The 11,646-nt window shown below is 50.5% G+C and overlaps 2 protein-coding genes across 2 annotated transcripts; one reads left to right on the forward strand and one right to left on the reverse strand.

The window, feature by feature from the left end:
- Nucleotides 1–5,964: 5,964 nt before the first annotated feature.
- Nucleotides 5,965–7,515, forward strand: GUITHDRAFT_158676 (hypothetical protein; the record flags this gene model as incomplete). Its single annotated transcript, XM_005823349.1, has 3 exons — nucleotides 5,965–6,234; nucleotides 6,313–7,401; nucleotides 7,462–7,515. The coding sequence occupies 3 exons, from the start codon at nucleotides 5,965–5,967 to the stop codon at nucleotides 7,513–7,515; spliced, it is 1,413 nt and encodes a 470-aa protein (XP_005823406.1).
- A 118-nt stretch (nucleotides 7,516–7,633) lies between these two features.
- Nucleotides 7,634–8,299, reverse strand: GUITHDRAFT_155247 (hypothetical protein). The gene has a single exon (XM_005823350.1). It carries the CDS (start codon nucleotides 8,113–8,115, stop codon nucleotides 7,900–7,902), a length of 216 nt encoding a protein of 71 aa, XP_005823407.1. The 5' UTR covers nucleotides 8,116–8,299; the 3' UTR covers nucleotides 7,634–7,899.
- Between the last annotated feature and the right edge of the window lie 3,347 nt (nucleotides 8,300–11,646).

The raw sequence follows: 11,646 nt of genomic DNA on the forward strand, positions 1-11,646 counted from the left end.
ATCATCATCATCATCATCATCATCATCGTCATCGTCTCCATCTCCATCTCCATCTCTATCATTGCCATCATCATCATCATCATCATCATCATCGTCGTCGTCGTCGTCATCATCATCATTATCATCATCATTATCATCATCATCATCATCATCATCAGCAGCAGCAGCAGCAGCACACAAACATCATATTACCTGAAATCGACAGTCTACAAGGGATACAGAACATCTGTATTGAATTCAAAGAGCCATCCTTGTTTGTCCTATTCCATCGCCTTTCCCCTTCTCTCTATCTGCTCCTGCTCCTCCTGCTCTTCCTGCTCCTCCTCCCCCTGCTGCTCCTGCTCCTGAAACTCGCACTACACCGCCTCCCCGTCCTCCTTTTCATCCTCTCTTACCTGCTTTCTCCTCCCCACGCTACAACTCCAACGGTTGCACTTGGTCGCGGTCCAGTCCCGAAGCCGCCGATCCGGTTGCTGGGAGAGGAATTGAGTTGAAGCAGGTGGAGGACTCGCAGCACTTTTCTCCTCGAGACCCTCCCCTCGCCCTCGCCCTACACCGGCTGCTGCTGCTGCTGCTGCTGCTGCTGCTGCTGCTGCTGCTGCTGCTGCTGCTGCTGCTGCTGCTGCTGCTGCTGCTGCTGCTGCTGCTGCTGCTGCTGCTGCTGATTGATTCTTCCATCCTCAAAACTAGTTTCTGACATTAAAGTGGGAGCCTTCCCTGCACTTTCTCCCCTTTCATCCAACATGCATCTTGCCTTGCCGCTGACTCTGCATCTGATGCTGCCTTTTCTTCTCTCCCCTTCCTCCTCCCCCTCCTCCTCACCGCGTTGCCCACAACTTCGATCCTTCCGAGCACTCAATGCATGGGCCTCCCCCAGCAAACACGTCGCAGGAGGAGAGGTTGAGAGATCCTGACGCGCGAGACGTCAAATGCGCGGCGGCACAGCAGGGGGAGCAGCCGACCTGCTAGCGAGATGGCGGGCACGAAACCTGTCTTGGTCTCCCAGCACAAGGACAAGGAGGCGAAGCTCGCTGACGTCGCACGCGTGAGGAGGGAGGGAGGAGAGGGGAAGAAGGATGGCTACCGCTGCAGCTATTGGAGACCTTCCAGGAGGCCCAAAGACGAGCTGGGAGGATGCTGCATAGAGGAGCACGAAAGAAGAGGAAGGGGATGGATAGAGAGGGGGGAAGGTAAGAGGGAGAAGCAGGAGAAGGGGGGGGGGAAGAGGATTTTTCAGCAATTTGGAGGAGAAAACTTTGGGGGGTAGATAGCACACCTGCTGTTGGGAAAGGAAGGAACGCTTCTGCTCCTCTGTGCGGTCAAGAGGTAGTGTCAGTAGAGATCATGACAGTAGCAATTGCTGACATGACAGAACAGGCAAGACATGTCATCAGTGACAAACATTGAAGGTATACGAGATCAAGATCCCTTGAAGACAAACATGTGTAACACAATCAAACATGTGTAACACAATCAAACATGTGTAACACAATCAAACATGTGTAACACAATCAAACATGTGTAACACAATCACTTCGGAACAATCAAATGTGGTCTTGTTGAGAAAGACGGAATTACAACAAGACTCCGAGACAACGAGAGTGTTGATTGCCTTATATGCAAGATTGATAGCGTTATGGACAGTGATCCTTCCGATCTCGTCGCCACAGAATATATCACCAGCAGAAAAGGAGACATCTCCTCCTGATAACCGGTGTAAGGAACATCAGTGAGCAAGGAGAGCTGAGAAGGAGAAAGAGAAGGAAGAGGGGGAGAAGAGGGGGAGAAGAAGGGCGGGAAGAGAAGCAGCAGGAGACGAGGTGAGAACAACAGTTTTGATGAGGACGTATGAAGTGGGTGAGGGAGGTGTGGGGAAGGACAACAGATGGAAACAGTCGAGCGGTTGTTGTCAAAGAGAAGGAGGAGGAGGCACGAGCGTTCGAGATGCAAGATAAAGAGTCAGAGAACATGAAGGTGGATCATTATGAGAGAGAAGGGGAGGGGAAGGGAAGAGAGAAGAGGAAGTGAGCAGTGGAGGGTGTGGAGAGATAGGAGGGAGCGTTGCAAAGAACAAGAAGCACAGAACATGATTCACCTTCCAGGATTCTCCTCCGGGAATCAAGATTTGCCTCCCCTCCCCCTCTTCTTTGTCTCCGTGTCCCATCGTCGTCTCAACTTCTGTTCTCCCCTCGTCTTCCCTCTCCCCCTGCTGCTGCTGCTGCTGCTGCTGCTGCTGCTGCTGCTCCTGCTGCTGCTCCTGCTGCTGTTGGCACTTCTCCCGCTCTTCCCGCTGGCAACACTGAAACTCCTCTTCTATCTCGCACACACCACCATGCTCACACCAGCAGCACACATCAGGAGGACAACGCTCTCGTTCTGACTCCGATTCCTAAAAGATATCCGAAATCATGTACAAAGCCGGCAGCACAAGCAAGGGGGCCAAGGAGAAACAAGAGAATAAGAAGATTCGCTGATGAGAGGTGGTGGAGAAGGGAGCAGCGGCAGGACAGGAGGTCGAAGAGGGCGAGGATGAAGAGAGGAAGGGAGGGAAAGGCGAGGAAAAGAGAGGAGGAAAGGAAGAGCGACACAACCTCGGACGAGCCTCCTCGCAGGGCCATCGTGAGCATGCCGACTGGCGTATCTGGCAGACGGCTAATCGCAGAGAGCTGCAGGCAGGAGGAGTTGACGGAAAAGCTAACGAATAGAAGGAGGAAGAGGGAGAGGAGGGGGGGAGAACCATGTGAGCTTTCTCTGGACATGGAGCGTTCGAGATCGACTAGAATCGGGGAGCAAGCGTCTGTGAAACCTTCTTCAGAGACAAACACGCTTCGGCAATGCTCTTGCAGGTGTCGTTGCCGATTAATCCATCCTTTCAATCCTTGCACTCTACCCCTGCCGCATTCCATTCCTTCCCCTCCCTCCATTCCATCCCCTCCCCTCCCTTCCTCTCCCCCTCTCCCCTTGTCTCCTCTTCTCCCCCTTTCTCTCCTCTCCTCTCCTCTCCTCTCCTCTCCTCTCCTCTCCTCTCCTCCCCCACCCGCCTCTCCTCTCCTCTCCTTTTTTTATTGTTCGACAAAGTGCTAACCACAAACTTCCATGGCAGGGCGGGTCCAGGCCGCTACATGCTCTCGCATCAGGCTTGTGCTTGACCCACTCCTTCATCAGAGCACTGTAATGACATGATGGTTGTATTGCAGTGTAATGACAGGATGGTTGTATTGCAGTGTAGTGACATGATGGTTGTATTGCAGTGTAGTGACATGATGGTTGTATTGCAGTGTAATGACATGATGGTTGTATTGTTTCTTCATTGATGTTCTTGTACCTGTTTCATGACTCTACTGTCTCTTCATCGATGCACTTTTACTTGTTTACTTGCTTCATGACTCAGCTGCACTATCACCTTATCAGTGCCTTGTGCTTCCTCGGTGCCATGGTGTTTCTTAACTGTCCTGTCTCTTCATCAGCATGCTCATGTATAGGCAAAGTATTGTTTTGGATTCTGGTGAGTGCAGGCAAAGTATATTCGTCCACTTTGCCTTTGTTTGATCTGTTCTTCGCCCCTAGCAACCCAGATTACAACCACATGAGGATAGGAACAACAATACACCGTTACAAGAGACGAGAGGTAAGGAAAAGTAGGGACTGATGCGCAGGATTCTGCATGTGAAGCCAAGTTTACAGAGACTTCATTTCTGCAAAGACATGTACTATGACGCGGTTGCAGCCGATTGTAATACATGTCATAGCATGTGGTGTATGGTAATCACCTTGCCGAACATCATTTGCAGCAGGAAAAAGTCGACAAGGAATTGAAAAGGTCACCATAGCATGATCAGCTACATCCCAACTGATTCCGATCGCACTCTCAATTTCTTTACGAAGGGTCCACTCGCGTTGTGCACTTCGCCGACTTCTAGAAGACGATGATGCAGTTGACCATCAGATGAACGATTGATGACTCCACGAACATCTCCCGTTGACAAGCGGAGGTTTGCTGGTCCTTCTCGTGTCCAGTTCTCCAACTGCTCCAGTGCTTCATCACAAGTTTTTTCGTATTTGTTTGCAAGCATCCTCCAGATATGCTGCTTGAAGCATTTCGACAAGGACACGTGTGAAAGACGTTCCTTGCTGTTCTTCTTCTTGAATGCCAACAGGTCAACACAGCGTGACCAAGTTTAAGTCCGAATCCTACAATTTCCATGAACCACAACTGAAAAAGAAATCATTTCTTTCGAAAGAACCTTTATCCTCGCTCTGAACCCCCTCCACTCATGTCAGATCAGCTATCAATGATGATTCCTGTCCTGATCGCGTCCTCGTCAGTCGCACTAGTAGTCGCATCTGATCCGGACCCCGTCACTGCTGTGGTATGGGCAGTGGCACTTCCAATCTGTGTCCGCTGACCATTCAAGTTATTCCTCACGCAGACCCACGTTGCCCGCAACTCTTCCTCGGGTAGTACGTCTTGTCTCAGTTTCATTCTCACTTGTCCCCTGGATCGAATTCTCCAAGAAGATGTTTGGGATGTGCTCACAGAACCTCGGCCATGTCGCTTTCTACCGCTTCCATGAAGGCGACCTGAACAATGAAAGGTGTTGAGTCCTCACCGTTACGTGCTAACGGCGAAGTTCTCAAGTTGGATACATGTTCAACTGTCCTTTAGTAAATATTTGAAATCATAGATACAATCTTGAAAATTATTCGATGACAACCCATGAACCTGGGTACCCGGTAGATTTAGGTGAAAATCACCTAGAGGGTAGGGGTCATCATTGTATTACGCTGGTAGTGATCATCAGTCGTGTCCGGCTATTGATGATGTTGACACATGTTTTTAAATCTGTACTTGAACTCGTTTTATAAATTATTAAGTAAAGTTTACTAGAATATAGCTAAATTATTAAAAGTACTTTTCAGTTTTTGGGTATAGATCACTTACATCCAATTATTTGATTTGATCTGAAATTGAGTACCTCTATTGAATAGTGGTTATTCATACTGTACTGAATTTTATAAAAGTGATTTACCAATAAAAGAGTTTTTTAAGGACAGAGGCGCTCGCTCATGCCGACGGGCAGGCGAGGGGAGGAAACGGCGGGAGGAGGGAGGGAGGGAGGGAGAGGCAGGGAGAAGGAGCGGAGCACAGAGACTGAATGAGCAGAAGATAGATCCGATCAAAGACTAGGAACAGTAGTGTGCTCTAGCAGTAGTAAGAACTCAAGCGTGACACGCTGGCGATCACCAGCCACTAGGATTGTGGTTGAGAGATGAAAGCTTTGTGTGACGATGAGGTTGCCATAGCAATGAAATCTAAAACCAGGTGTTGCTGTTCAGGTACGCTGAAGAGATCATTGAAAGAGGAGGTGTTTCAGTCACTCCGTTCAGCACAGCAGGAGGTGCGAGGAAATCGTACTGGTATAGATGAGATTCTGCTGCTGTAGACGCGAATTAGATGTGACGAAACAAAAAGGAAATGTGGTGATATCAGATGTCGACTGGCGGTAATGTCGTAACAGAGGGAGTCACAAGGCGGAAGCTTGAGAGAAAGAGATGTAAGAACATTTTTAGTGAGGGGCGTTTGAGTTCCTGGCAAGGTTTTGCTGGGAATAGTGGAGCAGTTGAATGGTAACTATGAATAGTGTGTGATTTTTGGACTAGGAGGAAGTTGGTTGTTGGATGTATAAGAGAGAATGCCAAAATTTAGTTTTGAAAGCGACTACATGTGTGCACATAGTAAAGTGCTATTCTGGCAGAATTGCATTTGCGAGAAAATGCTTTGAATTTTCAAGAGAGATAGTGGCAACATACATTTTTGTTGACCACGTGTTGTTTTTTCCTTCCGTTGTTGACAGATTCGTCAACTTGTTGATTCGTGCTCTTGCGATTTAGCGCGTGCAGAGATCGAAGAAGGATTGAGTGGAAAATCTTGACACGTTTCTCAGGAAGAAGAGCTTCGCCTCAATGTCTTTGACATCGGACGAGTTGAATTATCTTATATATCGATATCTTCTTGAATCTGGCTACACACATACAGCGTTTTCATTCGCGCATGAAAGCCTCGTGACGAAAGCGAATATCAATGGCGCTGACGTCCCTCCTGGGTCGCTCATCTCCTTTGTTCAGAAGGGCATGCTTTATGTAGAAATCGAACAACATATTAACGACGATGGGAGTATAATTGATGATGGAGGAGATGACAAGCTCTCCATCTTGGTTCCTTCTCATGTACAGGTAACACCACTGCATCTCGCTTTTTTCTTTCCCTTGATGTGACTGGAGAACCTTTCCGTTTCATAACACAACATGCAGAACCGAGATAATGAGGAGAAGGAAGAGGCACCTGAGGCGATGGATGAGGATGGGCTAGAAGTGGAAACAACCAAGGTGACGACATTGACAGGACACGAGAACGAGGTGTTCACCGTAGCATGGAACCCCACTAAGTCTCTACTGGCGTCCGGCTCAGGCGATTCCAGCGCTCGCATTTGGCACGTGCCCACGTCAGACTCGGGGTCGGAGGCAGAGCGGAACACTCAGTGGCATGTGCTTGAACATTCCAACGCTCAGGGGAATGAGAAGGCCAAGGACGTAACAACGTTGGACTGGAACTCGGACGGAAGTTTACTGGCCACGGGGTCGTACGATGGGCATGCTAGAATCTGGAACGATCAAGGGAAGCTTGTGATGACCCTAATGAGGCACAAAGGGCCTGTCTTTTCCTTGAAATGGAATCGCACGGGCTCTTACCTGCTCAGTGGGTCGGTGGACAAGACTGCCATTGTTTGGGACACGAAGACGGGGGATGTTGTACAGCAGTTTGCCTTCCATCAGGCGCCCACACTGGATGTAGATTGGCGGAATAGCAACTCCTTTGCGACTTGCTCAACTGACAAGATGATCTTCGTCTGCAAGATCGGTGAGGAATCCTTCGTCAAGAAGTTTGTTGGGCACAACGACGAGGTTAACGCCATCAAGTGGGACCCTACAGGAACAATGCTTGCCTCCTGCTCCGACGACAGCACCGCCAAGATCTGGTCTGTCAAGCAGGATGAGCCGCTACATGACTTCCGCCTCCATACCAAGGAGATCTACACGCTCAAGTGGAGCCCGACAGGGCCAGGGACCAAGAACCCGAACAAGCCGCCACTACTGGCGACAGCAAGCTTCGACTCCAAGGTGAGAATATGGGACGTGGAGAAGGGAGAGTGCATCTTCGTTCTCTCCAAACACACAGAGCCGGTCTACAGCGTCGCCTTCAACCCTACCGGCGACTACGTGGCCTCGGGTTCCTTCGACAAGTGCCTGCACGTGTGGAGCGTCAAGGACGGTTCCCTCGTGAAGACGCTCAGAGGTAACAGCGGGATCTTCGAAGTAGCGTGGAATCACGCAGGAGACAAGGTGATGTTTGTGCTGACGCAGGTGTCGAGTGATGCTAACAATTTGTTTGTGTTGTTGCAGGTGGCGGCTTGTTTCTTTAGCAAGGAGGTTATGATTATTGACATGAAAGTGTAGTCTTGGCTAAAATACATTAAATGAAATAGGAAGAGACCGGGACAAATTCATTGTCACGCACATGCACACGACTTTGACAGTGTAAAATAATTTTATCTACAAATATAACAAGAATTGAACATCTTCGCGGTAATGTTTACAGTGACTTGGGAAATTGGAAGAAACGAGTGCACAACAAAGTCGAAAGTTGTGAATGTCGAAAAATAGCATTAGAGGAGGTGCCGGTCACTTTCAGTGCCATGAAGCCATTGAAAAACAAAAAAAACAAGGTGTAACAATGCTGCCATGGGCTGAAGAGTGCGCGCGCGAAGAGCTTCGATCTTTTGATGTGTCAGACTAGCAAAATCGGAATGTACATGTAAACTTGAAATGTGATGTTCTGACTTAGTTGTCAGGCAGGTCCGTGATCCTAAACCTGCGAGTCGTCTTCTTTTTGGCAGGGAAATTCGGTGTGAGCTTCTCTGCTCCTGGAGAGCCATGGCTCACGCTTGCCATACTTGACTCCGTCGGCATGCTCTGCTGCATGTGCTGCATATTGGATTCATAGGATGCGAGGTTGTCAGGCAAGTTGATTGGCTGAATCGGTGAGAGTACTGACATTGCGAGCGTTGGAAACTGAGATACAGAGGGAGATTACAGCTGCCCAAGACAAGGTTGTGGAAGAAGGTTTGTGGATCCAAAACTCAAAACAAAATCTGAGCGAGGGTCAAAAACACGAAATGCGATGAAGAGGACTCCAGTAGGCAGCCAACAAACGCCCTTGCAAAGCTGTGGTAGGTACAACGATCGAGCAACGGAAAGGTCCGAACAAGGAGAATTCCGATTGAAAGGGAGGAACGCACTGAAAACAAAGGACGAGAAGAAGTGTAGGAGAGGAGGAGGAGGAGGAGGAGGAGGAGGAGGAGGAGGTAAGGTGGGGAAGAAAGGAGGAGGGTGAAAGTTTGGGGGCGAACGGAAGGAGGAGGAGGAGGGTTACGAGATCGTCGGAGGAGCGAGGAGACAGGGGGAAAAGATACCACCCCTGATCACCCCTACCCTCACTGTAGTACCCCCACCCACTAAAAATCTGAGTGATTCATATCTGATAACCCCCTGTTTCCGAGAAATTCCAATCTTCGTACCCCGGAAGTATCACCCACCCCTGCAAAGATCAATTATCCCCAAGTTTGACTCCATTCGACCACCGGTGTCTAAATTTGTTGTTTGCTGGGAGAAGAGGTGGGTGGTCAGAGATGTAAAAATTTACCTCACCCCTGGAGTTTGTTCCCCCACCCCTTCCGCGCTCCCTGGGGGGTGGGGGAAGTACCCGTTACAATTGTGGATAAGCTGGGGGATCGGGTAGGGTAGCTATATCACGGTGCAACGAAGTGAATCTGAGAAGGGGTTCATTATATGAACATGGGTGGGGGGTGTCAGTCATGCAGAGAGATGGGTAGGGTCTGCGAAGATTCGACGTATGTGGACGAAAGTTTGGAATTTTACTATGACTGGTATAGGTAAATTGAGTGATTCATGCGATATGACACGTACAACTGCAATACACACGCTTTTGGGGGGGTAGGGGTATTTCTGAGGGGGTAGTCAATTGCAACAAGTGAGATATACGGGGTGGGCAACCTGGTAGGACGACTAAAGACTGTTGCGCCGGTGTGGAGGGGTGAGGGTACCAAATGTGAAGTTTGGGGGTAGGTACTGTCATGTGGTAAAGACGGTACGATAGCTGGGTTGGTCTATAGGAAGTTTGGGTAGGGTGGGGACAAAAGTTACACCAAAGGAGGTGGGGTAAGGATGGTCGCCAATGAGTGATTCATTATAGTGGGTCCCCCGGGAGGGTAAAGTTATTCGAAGGGTAGGGGTACAAGAAGCAGTTGTCTTGCATTCAATCAATTAGTACGACTAATATGAAAATTGCAGGAAGCCAACAAAGGACCGACATTGTACCGGTGGTACCGATTCGGGGACGAAGACATTTCACAAAATCTCTGGTGCAAGGTAGTTCAACTTCGATTAAGTGGGTAGGGTGGTGTTCGAACAGGGGTGGGGTGAGGAGGGTCGAACCGGGCGAAGCCGTTATTCCCCTAGTAGGGGAATGAGGGTGTAAAGAACTTTTAAGCATGTCCTTATTATAAAGATGGATCTCCCCAAATCAGCAATCCTCCAAACGACCTAAAATCAGTCGGTTTCGTTTATACAACCAAACTATCTGGATTAAATATATTTGAAATACGAAAAGATGAGGGTTGGAAGTCAAACATGTATTTTTCCGCGGTTTCCTTAGGAGACCACCGACTCTTTCTCCCCAACACCAGGAGGAATTCCTCTATGCTTTTGAAGGTGGGGTGGGGCCAGATACAATTATACAACTCTAATAGATAAAAATATTTTATGTTTCCACCAAAAGGAAAAGGCAGAAATGAAAGTGCTACTGATGTGATAGCAGATGATGTTCTGCCCTCTCAGCTCGCGGCTCAAAAAGTCATCTATTCGTTTAAAAGAATAGTTAAGGTTTTATCCAATGGGGGCTGGAGAAGGGGGTGAGGTCGATGCGGCCCAAGGACCCGGGGGGCGAAAAAAGAAAAGAACAGGAAGTCGGAAGGGGGGGTGGTCCTGTGGTTTCGTTGGATAGACGGGCATACCAGGTGGTTCCGACCGGGGGTCCTCACTAAACTCTCTTTACAAATGTTTTAACCAAACATTGCGAAATCAAGACGATATGATACACTACCAGGTCCGACTCCATCCGACACTTTGGGTGTCGGGGGGGGACAAAGGGACGCATCTAATTTACATTCTGAATACGTCTGTTAATTAATGAGTGACCCGGCGTGATTTGACTTGGCCCGGCGGCCCGGCTCAGCCGCCGCTGCGGCCGGGGGGAAGGCGGCAGTCAGTGGCAGGATTGGGTTTGGTTCTCGCTGTCTTTTCTCTTCCGAACTTTTCCGTTCTCTCCGTATGGCCTGTGTGCCAGTGCGACAGTGTCAGGGTCAAGCCTCCCGCCGTCCTCGACTCAGGCTCAGGCTCCCGGAGTCACGGTCCTGATGATTGTCCTCGCCGTGCCGTCACTCAAAGTGATAACTTGCCTTAACTTGCCGCAGTGCTTTGGCCTGAGTACCGGCTACAGTAACTGAGCCCGGTGCCACCGACCGTACTACGGTACGCAGTGAGAGTCACCCAGCGGCTGTTAGGCCGGATCGGACTCAGCACGGCACGCAGCCTGGCAGTCAGTGCTGGGCCTCCACTCAGACCCGGCGCCGGGGCGCCGCCTGGGGCCCGGCCCCGCCCGGCCGCCTCAGTGACCGGCAAGCGGCTGAGCCTTCAAGTTGCCACTCAAGTACCGTGCCATTGAACGGCCGGTCAGTGACGCCGTGCCGTCCGCGGCGTGGTACGGGCCACTGAGTACCGACTGACTCTGTGAGTCGAGTCACTGAGTGGCACCCGTGACCGCTGGCACTGGCTGTCACGGTGCCCGAGGGCCTGCCCGCGCCGTTCTAAGTACCAGTCAACTTCCGAAAGCCTCAGTTGAGCCGGGGCCGCCCGGCGCGGCCCCCCCCTGGCAGTGACTGGCAGGCTGGGCGGCGGGGCATCCGTGACTGTCACTCTGCCAGAACGGCCGGCGGCGGGCGCGGGGCGCCAGGCCGAGCCCCGTGACGGATCATGGCATGACGGCGTGCCGCGAGTCGACTCCCAGTCACTGTGAGGCCGGCGTCAGTAGTTTCAAGTTTTTATTCAAATTTAAGTTAAAAATCAGTACGAGGACGGTACTGTACAATCAGGAGCCTTTCGAAGTTCAGTATAGAACCACTGCGGGCCCGGGGCCTCGGTCATCCTGCCGACTCCGGCGGACCGTACGGCCGGGCCGCGCTGAACTCAGCCGCTACACTCAGTGACACTGTCCCCCAAACTCAGTCACGCCTGGCCGCCTGCGGCGCCGCTGGGGTTGACTGAGAGTCTGCTCCTGATCGGATTCTTCAACTCTGAGAGTAGTAACGGTGACAATATGGCGAGTTGCTAGCAGCCGCAGGCAGTCTGAGCCAGATGACTCAGTGATGCCTCGCTAGGTCAGGCAGCGAGCTGGTTCCTGATCCTCCCAGAGAAGTTCACGGCAGGAGAGCTGAAGCTGCTTCCTTCATG

The sequence above is a fragment of the Guillardia theta genome (assembly GCF_000315625.1).
Source record: "Guillardia theta CCMP2712 unplaced genomic scaffold GUITHscaffold_110, whole genome shotgun sequence".
NCBI classification, from domain to species: Eukaryota; class Cryptophyceae; order Pyrenomonadales; family Geminigeraceae; genus Guillardia; species Guillardia theta.

Coding starts and splice junctions, on each gene's coding strand:
- GUITHDRAFT_155247 (XM_005823350.1), bottom strand. CDS start 8,115: ATGTCAGTACTCTCACCGATTCAGCCAATCAACTTGCCTGACAACCTC.